The following is a 16306-nucleotide window of genomic DNA, read 5'->3' on the forward strand; positions in this document are numbered from 1 at the left end:
TTTTAGGATTTATTATTACAGCCAAAGCTAGATAAAATGGACCCTGATACAACGGATACAGGCTAAAACAGACTTTCGGGACTATCCCATGTGTCAAAAAATAGTTTCTATTTAACACTTGAACTGCCGTTAACTAAGTCTGCTAGTTCCAGAATTAGCTGATGCTGTTCACCGATGCTGTAGTTGAATGCAGGCAGACAATAGATATATTTCTGAGTTACAGATACAGTATAAAATACTACTGGATCCAATTCCAAAAGACATGCCTCTTCGATGCCAAGATAGCGGTCATGTTGAATGTTGGGCACTAACGTCACGAGAGTTTCAGAAGGATATTTTTGGTACAGTAGCATTTTTCTGCTAAGCCATTCCCCTTTGACAGTTGGTTTCAAACTAAGAAGCACACTGATTATTATATCATAGTAAATAGTATGATGAGTTTTAAGTAAAAAATGTGAGCATGACCAAGCACAACTGTGTGTCTGGATATAATGTGAAACTTTCAAACAGCTAAATTTGGTTTGTATTGTACTGGGTGTTTTAGGCAACAATAAAAAAAAAAAAAAAAATTCAGAATGTCCAATTAATGCATGTTTTTGGAATGTGGGAGGAAACCGGAGCGCTTGGAAAAAACCCACACAAGCTCGGGGAGAACATGCGAACTCCACACATGCGGGGCTAGGATTGAACCCCAGTCCTCAGAACTGTAAGGCAACACTTTACAGCTGCGACACCCTGTTACCCGTCTAAACATGATTATTATTATTATTATTATTTAAATGTTCCCCTCATGGAAGCCATCACCTTATTATGGTGGAGGGGGTTTATGTTTCCCAATGATCCTAGGAGCTAAGTTGTCTGGAGCTTCACACCCCTAGTAGAGTTACTTATGGCAAACAGGTCCTATGTGAGGGACCAGACAAACCACAACAAAAAGACCCCGATAATTACAAATAGAAATGGATTAAAGTCGATCAGAACTCAAGTGGTTTCCTGTTATTGGACTTCTGTGCTCATCTTGGATTGTCAATTAGAACACAATATTCAAGCATAAGGGTATCCACACATGCACTTGGTACCAGGACACCCTATTTCCTAGTTCGATGATACAATGTGTTGTTATGTCATCAAACCTGCAGCCACATGTCATACTTGGGTAAAGAGAGGGGCAGAGCGGTCAAATGTTCAGCAACTGATGGTGAGTTGGATCCAATGGTCTGGGAAGATGCCGGTCCCACGTGGCAGGATCAAACGTATCGTGAGAGTCTGCTGGGGACGTCTGGCAGAATCCCCGGTCAGGAGTTTACACTCCCACCTCCAATGAAATTTGGTCATGTTCCAGGGGAGGCGGGAGACATTGAGTCAGAATGGACCATGTTAAATATCTCCATGACTGAGGAGGTCGACTGGAACTGTGGCCACAACTGGACCCTGCCTGTCGAGGTGGCAATCCCCAAACCTGTTGGTGGATACCAATGGTGACAGATATGGTTAAGCTGAAGAAGGAGGCCTATCTTTTTTGCCCATGGGACTCCTGAGCCAGCAGATGGGTACCAGCTGGTCAACCGGAATGGAACTTTGGTGGTTGTTGAATCAAAACCTCAGGCACATGAGGAGTTCGGTGAGGCCAAGGAGAAAGACTTCTGCACAGTTTTGAGGAAATTCAGGTTTACGATCCTGCGTCCCAGGAGGGGTAAGCAGTGCACCATCAACACTGTGTAAAGTGGGAATGGGGCACTGCTGACCTCAATTTGGGATGTTGTAAGTCAGTGGAAAGATTGCTTACAAGATGTCAATTCTGCCAACACACGTTCCCACGAGGAAGCAGAATCTGGGTTCTCTGAGTCGGGCTCTCCGATCAGTGGGATTGATGTCATCGAGGTGGTTAAAAAGCTCCTTGGTGACAAGCCCCAGTTCAGTCCCTGTACGACTGGTATCAGAGTTTGCTCCACATTAGTGGCACTAAGTCGGACTCATTTCTGGTCAGGGTTGGACTGCCCCAAAGCTGCCCTATGTCACCAATTCTTTTCATAACTTTTATGTACAGAATTTGTAAGGGCAACTGAGGTGAAGTCTGAGGTGAAGTCTGGTTTGGTGGCCTCAGTTTTGCATCTCTTTTTTGTGCAGATGATGTGCTTCTGTTGGCGTCATCAAGCTGTGATCTCCAACTCTCATTTGAGCGTTTCCCAGCAGAGTATGAAATGGCTGGGATGAGAATCAGCACCTCCAAATATGAGACCACGGTCCTCAGTTGGACATGTGTGGTGTGCCTTCTCGAGGTCGGGGATGAGATCCTGCCCCAAGCGGAGGAATTCAAGTATCTTGGGGTCTTGGTTATCAATGAGGGAAGAATGGAGCAGGAGATCGACAGCATCAGCATCTGCAGTGATGTGGACTTTGTATCGGTCCGTTGTGGTAAAGAAGGAACTAAGCCGAAAGCTGACGCTCTCAGTTTACCAGTCGATCTATGTTCCTGGCCTCACCAACGGTCACGAGGTGTGTGTCGTCACTGAAAGAACAAGATCCCGGATGCAAGCAGGCAAAATAAGTTTTCTCCTAAGGGTTTCCGGGCTCTCCCTTAGAGATAGGGTGAGAAACTCACTCATCCAGGAGGATCTTGGAGTCGAGCTGCTGCTCCTCCACATTGACAGGAGCCATATAAGGTGGCTGGGACATATGATTCAGGTGATTCCCGGACGCATCCCTGGGGTGGTGTTACAGGGATGTCCCACTGGGAAGAGACCCTGGGGACGACCCAGGACACGCTGGAGAAATGTCTTTCGGCTGGCCTGAGAATGTCTCAGGATCTCCCCCGAATAGCTGGATGAAGTGGCTGGGGAGAGGGATTTCTGGGGGTCCCTGCTACAGTTACTGACCCACCTGACCTTGGATAAGTGACAGAAAATGGATGGATGGATTTTTAGATTTTCAATTTATTTTCTTCATCAAGCATAATCCATCCATCCATCCATCTTTACCGCTTTTCCAGGTCAGGTCGTGTCCTGGGGCGTTCCCAGGGTGTTTTCGGTGGGATATGCCCTGAACACCTTACCAGTGAGGTGTCTGGGAGGCATCTGGATCAGATATCCAAGCCACCTCATCTGGCACTTCTCAATGTGGAGGAGCAGCGGCTTGACACTGAGCCCCTCCCGGATGATGAAGATTCTCACCTTATCTCTAAGGGACAGCCTGGACACCCTGCAGAGGAAACTAATTTCGGCTACTTGTATCTGGGATTTTGTTGTTTCGGTCATGACCCACATCTCGTGACCATAGGTGTGGGTAGGAACGTAGATGGACTGGTAAATTGAGAGCTTCACCTTTCAACTTAGCTCCCTCTTTACCACAACGGACCGATACAAAGTCCGCATCACTGCAGAGGCTGCAGCGATCCGCCTGAAGATTTCCCGCTATATTCTTCCCCCATCAGAAATACATTTAATCCTTATTCTTGATGCCAATGTTTTTTTTTTTTTTTTTTTTTAAACAGAGAAAACTGCTTTGAATTGTAATAATTGACACAATACAGTGACTGATGTTTAAGACGTGCTTTTTGTCTGAACAATCTGTGAGGCTGTTCTAAATAATTTAGTGCACTGGATACAGCACAGCAATAAGACATTTAGACATTAAAATGATAATCAACCTACCCCTGAGCCAGGTGATTAAAGTTGTAGCCTGTATACAAACCTTAATTTGTTTCACTTGAGTTATGTGTTAGAACTAGATCAAACATTTAATGAAAAGAAAACTCTGAGTCATTAGCGAGCCAAAAACCTTCCTGCAATGACAGTTCATTAACATTAACTTGAGAACAAAAACTATTGTTGTTAAAGACAGCAAACAGAGAACATAAAAGTGTGAAAGCTGTTATCTTTTAAAAATATTATCTATAATGTAACTCTAGATTAAACAGCAAAATTTGCGGTCATTGCTGCCAAAATGTACACAAGGCTTGAATTCACATGCCAGGGATGTTGGAGTAATTAAATGGGGGCACAGGAAGAGCTTCTCAAAATATCCTCTCCTCTGTGGGGATTTCCGGTTATGTTCCCTATCAATGGGCCAACAATCCAACACTGCTTCCCAATGACACTAAGAAGCCATATCAAAGGGATTATGATGAAGAATAAACAACTATGAGGTGCATATCACACCCACAATATGTACGAGGTTGCTAAATACACAATGTTAAAATAGTTATGATTCAGGATATCCCTCACTCCACTGACGGGACCTAAAGCCAGCGATAAAAACTGCCATATAAATGTCTATATAAAGCCCTGTCTCCATGGCAATTGTGTGAACGCTGTGCATGAACTCGGAAGGAAATTCAGTGTTTGAGACAAGTTCAGTGTACCTGGCAGACGATAGGAAAATGCTTCCTGTGGACATGAAGTCCATCAATGCCCAGAGGGAAGATGGCAGCTAGTGACATCATACAGCCCACTGCAGTCATGTTGTTAAGGTATGGCTGCGAGTTCTGAATATACCTGCGGCCAATCCAAAAATAAACACATTCAGGGCGATAAGTAAACATTTAGCATACACAGTCCATTCAGCCAATATTCATCCGAACGTCAAGCTTTTGTAAATTATTGTTGACATACATGTACACACATTGACTCACAAAAAGACACACAAAGCTCCTCAATGTCATTGGACTATTGAGGCACCTGTGACGTGATTGTTTATTGTTAACTATTGTTACATCCTGACCAATCATCATAGCAACTCCCAGATACCATTCAAATTATAATTTAGGAGCTTTGGGGTGAATACAGATGACATTTTTATGAGGGAATAAGGCCACCAAGTAATCCATTCCATTTAGTTCAAATCAGTATATGTTATTGTTTAAAGGTAATCACGGCACAGTGCTGCTGCAGTCACAGTAAATGCAACTGTGCTGCAATGTCACACATATTGGATCATCTTTGTGGCTTAACGAATTTACTGCACATGAATTCTGATGAAAAAGTTCAATATTTTGGAATCAATAGGCAATAAGCAAAGAAAATATTTGTTTTCCAATGATTATGTTTGACTATTGAAGAATGTTTCTCTTTTTTGTATGGTAATGATATGCAGAGTCCAGATTATTTTTTAAACATGTTAAGTTATCTCAACTGCACTTTCTTCTGATAATTTTCAGAAAAACGTCTTTCAGTCTTCCCAACCAGCAGCTTCATAAATATCTCGTTTGCACATCCAATTTCAGAGCAACATAATCATTATTTTGCCATTTGTCATCATGGTTAATGTAAACAAAACAAGACTCTCATTCTAGCTTTCCCCCAACATTTCAAAGTCTCTTGGAAAATATCTGGCCCTTAAATTCATATTGTTTCACAATGTTCATGGCATTGACTTTGTTTCTTTTGTCTTTTTATTTTTTCAAGTAATTTAGAGTGGGGGTTGGCTTAAAACAGCAGCTACCTGGTGAGAGTTGAAAATGACACTTCACAGAACAATAAGTCTCAACCGAAACAAGAAAAGCTAACAAGGGAGATAAAAAAAGGGGGAGCAAAGTCTGAGGGAGCAAAACAATTCAGGCTTGATCCCTTTCACATCAAACTAAATAAATAAATAAATAAAACGTGTGCACAAGCCCTAAGTAAATAATGCCCATCAAAAATCCAGACACTTTGAGTAAATTGCCAAGAGCAATAAAGTCGTTTTCATCAGCTAAATCTTGACATATTTCTGCTGAAATCAAGCTGAAAAATCATTAAACATGCCTTCCTGCTGTTAATATTGGGCAGGTAGAAGACAGCAGCGCAGCCTCTTGCAGGGAACTATATTCATGCACACAGAATGATGCACGCTGAGTGACAGAAAGTGAAATTTTGGGTCACAAAAGTATTCACTCACTGAAGAAGTAAAAATATTTCTGGAAAAAAATGGCTGTGGTGAAAACATAAGTACTGATTTATCTTTTTAACTTAAATAAGAAGAAAAAAAACATTTTTACTGTTCAGTACAGTACAGTATATGCAATAATGCAGCCCTATCGGGGCACAAACCAGTGCAATCTGTAGACTCGGTCCTAAGCCTGGATATAAATGCAGAGGGTTATGTCAGGAAGGGCATCTGGCGTAAAAACTGTGCCAAACAAATATGAGCATTCATCGAAAGAATCCCATCCCGGATCGGTCGTGGCCCGGGTTAACAATGCCCGCCTCCGGCACTGCTAACCTGCAGGGCATCGGTGGAAATTCAACTACTGTGGGTCGAAGACAAAGAAGAGGAGGAATTTGTCTTAAGAAGAAAAAGAAGAATGCACAGAGCCTACAACTGAGTGTAGGGACTTTGAATGTTGGGACTATGACAGGAAAACCTCAGGAGTTGGTTGACATGATGATTAAGAGAAAGGTTGATATATTGTGCATCCAAGAGAGCAAGTGGAAAGGTAGTAAGGCTAGAAGTTTAGGAGCAGGGTTTAAATTATTCTACCACGGAGTAGATGGGAAGAGAAATGGAATAGGGGTTATTTTAAAGGAAGAGCTGGCTAAGAATGTCTTGGAGATGAAGAGTGTCAGATCGAGTGATGAGACTAAAATTTGAAATTGAGGGTATTATGTATAATGTGGTCAGCGGTTATGCCCCACGGGGTGGATGTGACCCAGAGTTGAAAGAAATTCTGGAAGGAACTAGATGAAGTATTTCTGAGCATCCCAGACAGAGAGAGAGAGTTGTGATTGGTGCAGATTGTAATGGACATATTGGTAAAGGAAACAGGGGCGATGAAGAAGTGATGGGTAAGTATGGCATCCAATAAAGGAACTTTGAGGGACAGATGGTGGTGGACGTTGCAAAAAGGATGGAAATAGCTGTAATGAACACTTATTTCCAGATGAGGAAGGAACATATAGTGACCTACAGGAGCGGAGGTAGAAGCACGCAGGTGGATTATATTTTGTGCAGACGATGTAATCTGAAGGAGGTTACTGACTGTAAAGTAGTGGTAAGGGAGAGTGTAGCTCATAAGCATAGGATGGTGGTGTGTAGGATTACTCTGGTGGTGGGTAGGAAGAGGGAGGAGAGAGAGAAAGGTGGAGCAGAGAACCATGTGGTGGAAGTTGAGAAAGGTAGAATGTTGTGCAGCCTTTCGGAAAGAGGTGAGACAGGCTCTCGATGGACAGCAGAAGCTCCTGGAAGACTGGACTATGACAGCCAAGGTGATCAGAGAGACAGGCAGGAGAATACTAGATGTGTCTTCTGGTAGGAAAGGGGAGAAAGAAACTTGGTGGTGGAACCATAAAATACAGGAAGCCATACAAGGAAAAAGATTAGCGAAGAAGAAGTGGGACACTGAGAAGACTGATGAGTTGCGGAAGGAGTACATTGAGATGCGACGAAGGGCAAAGGTCGAGGTGACAACGGCTAAACAAGAGGCATATGATGACCTGTACACCAGGTTGGTCACGAAAGAAGGAGAAAAGGATCTCTACAGGTTGGCCAGACAGAGGGATAGAGATGGGAAGGATGTGCAGCAGGTAAGGGTGATTAAGTATAGAGATGGAAATGTTTTGACTGGTGCCAGTCGTGTGCTAAATAGATGGGGAAAATACTTCGAGAAGTTGATGAATGAAGAAAATAAAAGAGTAGGAAGGGTAGAAGAGGCAAGTGTGAAGGACAAAGAAGTGGCAATGATTAGTAAGGGGGAAGTTAGAAAGGCACTACAAAGGATGAAAAATGGAAAGGCAGTTGGTCATGATAACATACCGGTGGAGGTATGGAAGCAATTTGGAGAGATGGCTGTGGAGTTTTTGACCAACTTATTCAACAGAATACTAGCGGGCGAAAAGATGCCTGAAGAATGGAGGAAAAGTGTACTAGTTCCCATTTTTAAGAACAAAGGCGATGTTCAGAGCTGTGGGAATTATAGGGGAATAAAGTTGATGAGCCACACAATGAAGTTATGGGAAAGAGTAGTGGAGGCTTGACTCAGGACAGAAGTAAGTATCTGTGAGCAACAGTATGGTTTCATGCCTAGAAAGAGTAGCACAGATGCATTATTCGCCTTGAGGATGCTCGTGGAAAAGTATAGAGAAGGTCAGAAGGAGCTACATTGTGTCTTTGTGGATCTGGAATGGTAAGGTGTGTCGTTGGTGTGTCAGAAGAATTTAAGGTGGAGGTGGGACTGCATCACGGATCAGCTCTGAGCCCCTTCCTGTTTGCAGTAGTCATGGGTAGGCTGACAGACGAGGTTAGACTGGAATCCCCTTGGACCATGATGTTCGCAGATGATATTGTGATATGCAGTGAAAGCAGGGGGGAGGCGGAGGAACAATTAGAAAGATGGAGACATGCACTGGAAAGGAGAGGAATGAAGATTTGCCAAAGTAAAAGTAAGTTTCTTTCGGCTTGTACCTTTCGGGGTCGCCACAGCGTGTCATCTCAGATGAACGCACATATGTTTGGCACAATTTTTACGCCGGATGCCCTTCCTGACACAACCCTTCTCAGGGAGTGGAGGCCCCAGTGGGATACGAACCCACAACCCCTGGAGGCTACAGGGAAAAGAGATAGCACGGGTGGACAACTTCAAATATTTAGGGTTAATGATCCAGAGCAATGGTGAGTGTGGTAAGAAAGTGAAGAAACGGGTCCAAGCAGGTTGGAACAGCTGGCGGAAGGTGTCTGGTGTCTTATGTGACAGAAGGGTCCCTACTAGGATGAAGAGCAAAGTTTATAAAACAGTGGTGAGGCCGGCCATGATGTACGGATTAGAGACGGTGGCACTGAAGAAATAACAGGAAGCAGAACTGGAGGTAGCAGAAATGAAGATGTTGAGGTTCTCGCTCGGAGAGAGCAGGTTGGATAGGATTAGAAATGAGCTCACTAAAGGGACAGCCAAAGTCGGATGTTTTGGAGACAAGGTTCGAGAGAGCACACTTCAATGGTTTGGACATGTTCAGAGGCGAGAGAGTGAGTATCTTGGTGTAAGGGTGCTGAGGATGGAGCTGCCAATCAAAAGAGGGAGAGGAAGACCAAAGAGAACCAGAGGAGACCAAGGAGATGGTGGCACTGAAGAAACAACAGGAAGTAGAACTGGAGGTAGCAGAAATTAAGATGCTGAGGTTCTCGCTTGGAGTGAACAGGTTAGATAGGATTAGAAACGAGCTCTTTAGAGGGACAGCCAAAGTTGGATGTTTTGGAGACAAGGTTAGAGAGAGCAGACTTAGATGGTTTGGACATGTTCAGAGGTGAGAGAGTGAATATATTGGTAGAAGGGTGCAGAGGATGGAGCTGCCAGGCAAAAGAGTGAGAGGAAGACCAAAGAGAAGGTTGATGGATGATTTGAGGGAAGACATGAGGGCAGTTGGGGTTAAAGAGGAAGATGCAGGAGATAGGCTACGATGGAAAATGATGACACGCTGTGGTGACCCCTAAGTCGAAAGGAAAAGAAGAAGAAGAAGAATTACAGCATATGCAATACCAAATACTCACTGCAATATCAAATATTTCAAATACAATACTGAAGACATACACTTTACATATACTTTCCATTACATTTGAAATGTTTATGGCTCTTATTTCATCCACAATATTGCCTTTTAAATCATCTATTGGAAATTCCATGCAACATTCTTTGTAAGGAGGAATGTGAAACTCCCTTTTTTGCAATCTTTTCCTCGTTGAAACAGATCGATTTTCCTCCAGGCTTTACGCCAATTCTCATTGATTCTAGAAAGTTCTTGCCCTACAAGGCCTTCCAGATCTTGGGACATCAAAATTGCACTATGCTCCTGGAAATGGCTAACGCTTCCTCAAATCATGTTTTTGCTCGGGAAATCTCAAGTATTGAAATGTCGACGGTAAGAACGCTGTGTTTTCAAAACTGACCCATGGGACTCAAAGTACCACTGTACAATGAGGGTTTGTTCCTCAGTGCTATATCTGGACATGGTGATGTCGGGACAGTTGTTCTAAATGTTCAGAAAACATGAAATTAAAATATTCAGAAACAAAAAAAGTTATGATTTTTTTAAAGTTTTTTTTTTTAAATGTGTGCCTGCGTGTGTCCATGTGTGTGTTTGTATGTGTGTATGTTTTAAGTTCTGCTATGTTCCTCCATGTTGCTGCTGTCCACAAGATGTCAATCAAAAAAGTAACAAGCCCATTTTGACTAAGTGAGGAGGAATAGCAGATAGTAGTTACACAATGCAGGGAGGAAAAGTAAAACCAACCTTTGCCAAATAAACATTTAAGTAAGCCACAGATACCAGAAAACATTAACTTAAATTGAAAAAAGTATTTTTTGTTCATTACTTCTCACCACTGACCTCAAGTAGCAACTTGGTCATGAATAATTTTCCCATTTCACATTGAGTGAGTTACATCGACAATAAACTTTGAGTTTTACAGTTTTGCATGTGCTCATGTACCTGACAGTGCTGTTGTAGATATTGAAAGTAAGGCAAATGATCCCCAGCACGATTCCCAAACCAGAAAACACCGACATAGACACGAATAGCTTCTGAGACAGGTAACGAAACTCCTCAATAACCATTGTCTGGTCAGCAGGTGGTCCAGACCCTATAAAGGAAGAGACAAGGATAATAGGAACGTAAAGAGGTTGTTTTGGAAATGATTATTGTAGTGAATCAGACATTGCCAGTCCTGTCATTACTGAGTTTGTGACTTAAATAGACCATTTGAGCATGGGAATTGGCCCCTGCTGTATTTTACACACTTGGAACAAAAAGTGGTTAATCGCAATAACAATTTCCTGATCAGTAAGTATGCCATATGCTGTCCAGCCCTCTCAATTGGAGGGACTCAACTACTTAGAATATGTACAAGTAGGTACTCAAAAACAAGAGGCACCACTTTGGTGAAGGAAAAGGGTTCATATGAATTTTTCAACATTTTTGGAATTTTTAAGAAATTGCAGTGACAAAAGAAATCAACACCAAACCAAAACAACACAATCCACAGAAAATTAGGACGAAGCCAGCCGATGTCCCAAAATTATCTGGGACTTCGTGACGACATTCATAAAATCTAACGGTAAAGGCCATAACATGCCCTTTGACTAGAAATCAGGTAAATGAAAAAAAACTTGTCTGCGATTATGCAGTGTGATTTCTCTGATCAAGTGTGATCAACACTATCAACAAACACTGATGTGGTCCAAACAATCCAAAACCACTTCTAGAAGCTGCCCACTTAGGAGTGAGGGACCTTGTGTGCAGTTTGTTAATTCTACCTTTATGCACTTTAAAATGATCACCCAGTGCAATGCAATGCAATGACCCATCACAGTGAAAACTGGAATTGTCCAATAAACAAACAAATACATCCTCGTTTTATCAAGGGTTTGTGTAAAATTCCCCATCAGCAGCATTCACGTATGGTGGTGGTTTACCATCATTTTATTCTCGTTTATCCAGACATTTGTGAAACATTTATATACATATGGTCATTGTTTTGTAATGTTTCATGCCTCAATCCAAGGAATGCTGAAGTCACAAGAAATCATCATTTTACTTATTTGATCTGGTTCTCATTTTGTCTTAACCCAAGTGAACACTTTGTTAAAACCACCTCCACAATGCAAAATTCAAGAGCTTCTATCAGTTTTGATTGACGCTGTCAGAGAGCAATTAAGTTTACGATGTGATTATGGGTCCGGCTTCATTGCTTGAATTATATTTAGAAACATACATCTACTGTGTTTAAAATATTAAAAATGTATTCACACAACAACACAAATAATTAACATGAATAATTCTGACTTCAATGAAAGCTACACCTAACATGCATATTAGTTATAGTAAGACAAGGAACATGATTGCGACACTTGACGAACATATTTCTAATAAACTATCTGTATCAATTCTACTTGTTGTCACATTTGTTTAATTCATCTTCTGAGTCTCTCCCCAGTGTACAAACTCATTTTCCCAATTTCTTTTATTACCACTACTTTGCATATTACATTTGAAGTGATGAAACAAGAGCTGCTCAGACTTGTGTTCAAATGTGAAAATGCAAGTTTATGTGGACTTTTGTAGTAATAGAAAAGAAATATTCACTGTCAAACAACAAACGCAAAGGCAGTTTACCTTCAAAGGCAGAGGAATTCGATACCTCTCATCAAAACAGTTTTGATGACATTATTTGATGGGTTATTGTGATAATAAATAGCTGAAAGCATTGCCAAGCTTTCTCTAATTTTAGTCAAGATCATGACTCTGAACTGACATCACTCAAAAAGCAATACATGTACAATAAATAATGACAAAATAATTATATTAATAACAATAACATAATAAATAAATAATGACAGTCTATCAGACTGGATTATTTTGAAATGTCAATGGATAGTCAAAGAATGACTACACTTTGAAATACAAAATACAGTATAAATAGTGGCCTCCATTTGAATAGACAAAGCTATTGTGACTGGCACAGCCTGAGAAAGACAGATAAAGTATAATTTCAATGAGTGACCTACGACCATTGGAACATACTTTAGTGGCGGGAAGAAAGCAAAAGTAAAGGTGTTTTACAGTGCTCAGCCCCACAAGCTACACAAATTGAATCCTGAAATATCTCATAAATGTTTGAATGAATAATTTTTGCATACATGCTTGAGTATCACTGCAAATTTTCGCTGCTGAGGATAAAAACTGTCAAATTTGAACAAGCATATTTCTTTTTTTAAATTTTTATTTCCAGGCTGTCTTCTTCTTCTTCTTTTCCTTTCGGCTTGTCCCGTTAGGGGTCGCCACAGCGTGTCATCTTTTGCCATCTTAGCCTATCTCCTGCATCTTCATCTCTAACCCCAACTGCCCTCATGTCTTCCCTCACCACATCCATAAACCTTCTCTTTGGTCTTCCTCTCGCTCTTTTGCCTGGGAGCTCCATCCTCAGCATCCTTCTACCAATATACTCACTCTCTCGCCTCTGAACATGTCCAAACCATCGAAGTCTGCTCTCTCGAATCTTGTCTCCAAAACATCCAGCTTTGGCTGTCCCTCTAATGAGCTCATTTCTAATCCAATCCAACCTGGTCACTCCGAGCGAGAACCTCAACATCTTCATTTCTGCCACCTCCAGTTCAGATTCCTGTTGTTTCTTCAGTGCCACTGTCTCTAATCCGTACATCATGGCCGGCCTCCCCACTGTTTTGTAAACTTTGCCCTTCATCCTAGCAGACACTCTTCTGTCACATAACACACCAGACACCTTTCGCCAGCTGTTCCAACCTGCTTGGACCCGTTTCTTCACTTCCTGACCACACTCTCCATTGCTCTGTATTGTTGACCCCAAGTATTTGAAGTCATCCACCCTCGCTATCTCTTCTCCCTGTAGCCTCACTCTTCCCCCTCTACTTTTCTCATTCACGCACATATATTCTGTTTTACTTCGGCTAATCTTCATTCCTCTCCTTTCCAGTGCATGTCTCCATCTTTCCAATTGTTCCTCTGCATGCTCCCTGCTTTCACTGCATATGACAATATCATCTGCGAACATCATGGTCCAAGGGGATTCCAGTCTAACCTCATCTGTCAGCCTATCCATTACCACTGCAAACAGGAAGGGGCTCAGAGCTGATCCCTGATGCAGTCCCACCTCCACCTTAAATTCCTCTGTCACACCTAAGGCACACCTCACCATTGTTCTGCTGCCATCATACATGTCCTGTACTATTTTAACATACTTCTCTGCCACACCAGACTTACGCATGCAGTACCACAGTTCCTCTCTTGGTACTCTGTCATAGGCTTTCTCTAGATCCACAAAGACACAATGTAGCTCCTTCTGACCTTCTCTGTACTTTTCCACGAGCATCCTCAAGGCAAATAATGCATCTGTGGTACTCTTTCTAGGCATGAAACCATACTGTTGCTCGCAGATACTTACTTCTGACCTGAGTCTAGCCTCCACTACTCTTTCCCATAACTTCATTGTGTGGCTCATCAACTTTATTCCTCTGTAGTTCCCACAGCTCTGAACATCCCCTTTGTTCTTAAAAATGGGAACTAGAACACTTTTCCTCCATTCTTCAGGCATCTTTTCACCCGCTAGTATTCTGTTGAATAAGTTGGTCAAAAACTCCACAGCCATCTCTCCAAATTGCTTCTATACCTCTACCGGTATGTCATCAGGACCAACTGCCTTCCCATTTTTCATCCTTTGTAATGACTTTCTGACTTCCCCCTTAGTAATCATTTCCACTTCCTGGTCCTTCACTCTTGCCTCTTCAACTCTTCCTTCTCTCTCATTTTCTTCATTCATCAACTTCTCAAAGTATTCTTTCCATCTATTTAGCACACTACCGGCACCAGTCAACACATTTCCATCTCTATCCTTAATCAGCCTAACCTGCTGCACATCCTTCCCATCTCTATCCCTCTGTCTGGCCAACCTGTAGAGATCCTTTTCTCCTTCTTTCGTGTCCAACCTGGTGTACATGTCTTCATATGCCTCTTGTTTAGCCTTTGCCACCTCTACCTTTGCCCTACGTCGCATCTCGATGTACTCCTTTTGCCTCTCCTCAGTCCTCTCAGTATCCCACTTCTTCTTCGCTAATCTCTTTCCTTGTATGACTCCCTGTATTATGGGGTTCCACCACCAAGTCTCCTTCTCCCCTTTCCTCCTAGATGACACACCAAGTACTCTCCTGCCTGTCTCTCTGATCATCTTGGCTGTCGTCGTCCAGTCTTCCAGGAGCTTCGGTTGTCCATCGAGAGCCTGTCTCACCTCTTTCCGGAAGGCCGCACAACATTCTTCCTTTCTCAGCTTCCACCACATGGTTCTCTGCTCTACCTTTGAAGTCAAAGTTGTTGTCAAAGCTGCTAAATGAGCCAAATACAGAAGTTTGGCATTTACTATGGTTCTGAGTTACGGATACTGTTGAAAACTAAAACTGTGATACCTGGGTTGAAAAATATGAAACAACTTGATAAAACATCTGACAAGATAAACAAAATACATACTGAAAAATATACATTTTTAAAAAGTAACAATTCTCCTTCAACCAAACAATGGACAGAAGCTCCACCAATACGCCACATTGGTTAATAAACAAACATGTCCGGTACTATATGCAGATAAGTGAATGAATTCGCCTTTTGAGGAAATAGTTGAAGACTAAATTGTACGTGCACATGAATATGAGTGTCATTGCTTGCATGTCCATTTGGGCTCTAGGTCGGAGCTCACTGGGGATCCTAGGACAGTTAAAATATCAAGAAAGGATAAATGGTTGTAATTCCTCGGCCAGAAAGAATGATATGAATGAATATGCAAAGAATAACTAGAATCTTTGGAGGGAGCTGAAATAGAATGACAATGTTTTTGTTCAATTTAAATATTGACTGTAAACTATTTTTTTGTGATTATTTGAGGTATTACAAACAAGGTACACCAAAGCAGAATGTGAGTTTGTAAGGAGAAGCCATCACCTCCACCAGCACTTGTTGATTGCTTTATTTATGGGTGAATGCTCTCACATGCAGTTGGATAAACGATTTATGATTAGAATGAAGCAGTTCAATCACAGCAGGAGTGATCTCAGATTCTCAGATTTTTGTTGTTGTTGTTGTTGTCTAAAGTCTCCAAGTGTTTTTCCTGCACTATGACTGTGGCTTTCTTATCCTAATTCTTCTTTCAGTGCTTATTCTGGTCAGGTATCAGACGAATGCCACAGAAGCCCAATCTTGCCTACAGGTATAAAGACACATGCCTCTTTTTATTCCCTTTACCCTGTAATTCATCTCAAACCTCCTATGCACCCTCAAATCTGCTCGTAAAGATTCTTTAAATTCCTGAGGATGCTTCTTTGATTTATCTATAGTGCATTACGTTTTGGGACTCAGTGGCTTCCTTTACAAGGTCTTTATTGTCCGTGATTAAATACCAAGCTTTTAAGAATTTTTTTTCTTTCCTTTTATCAGGTTATGTCTAAATTTATTATTATTTATTTATTTATTGTGTTGGAATAATAAACTTGTTTTTCTCACTTTCTTATCGGCATATCTTTGGGCTTTGGCAACAACACATTACATTGGATACTCTTCACTAACACTAGTAAGTTTCTTTCGGCTTGTCCTGTTATGGGTCACCACAGCGTAACATCTCAGATGAACGCTCATGTTTTGTTTGTCACAGTTTTTACGCCAGATGCCCTTCCTGATGCAACCCGTCTTAGGGAGAATACTCTTCACGAATACTACTAGATTTTAACATGTGTTATGAATAATGGGTGTTGACCTCAAGTCTTACACTTTATACTTTCCGAAATGTTTGTGTAGCCTTTGCACGGATACATGGTGAAATGCCAATG

The 16306-nt window shown here is 41.7% G+C and overlaps 1 protein-coding gene across 15 annotated transcripts in view; it reads right to left on the reverse strand.

Annotated features, from left to right (window-relative positions):
• Positions 1 to 16306, reverse strand: part of gabbr1b (gamma-aminobutyric acid (GABA) B receptor, 1b) — a 326457-nt gene that overhangs the window by 59656 nt on the left and 250495 nt on the right. For all 15 annotated transcript variants that reach the window (XR_009796880.1, XM_061833538.1, XM_061833452.1 and 12 more), the window contains 2 exons: positions 10395 to 10545; positions 4361 to 4493 (listed from right to left, as the gene is read on the reverse strand). Coding sequence is in view for 14 of the 15 variants with exons in the window: in XM_061833538.1 (XP_061689522.1) it covers positions 4361 to 4493; positions 10395 to 10545 (284 nt within the window). In the remaining variant the exon portion in view is untranslated. The remainder of the gene's footprint in view (positions 1 to 4360; positions 4494 to 10394; positions 10546 to 16306) is intronic.

This window comes from Syngnathoides biaculeatus, chromosome 1 (genome assembly GCF_019802595.1).
Source record: "Syngnathoides biaculeatus isolate LvHL_M chromosome 1, ASM1980259v1, whole genome shotgun sequence".
Classification (NCBI taxonomy): Eukaryota; Metazoa; Chordata; class Actinopteri; order Syngnathiformes; family Syngnathidae; genus Syngnathoides; species Syngnathoides biaculeatus.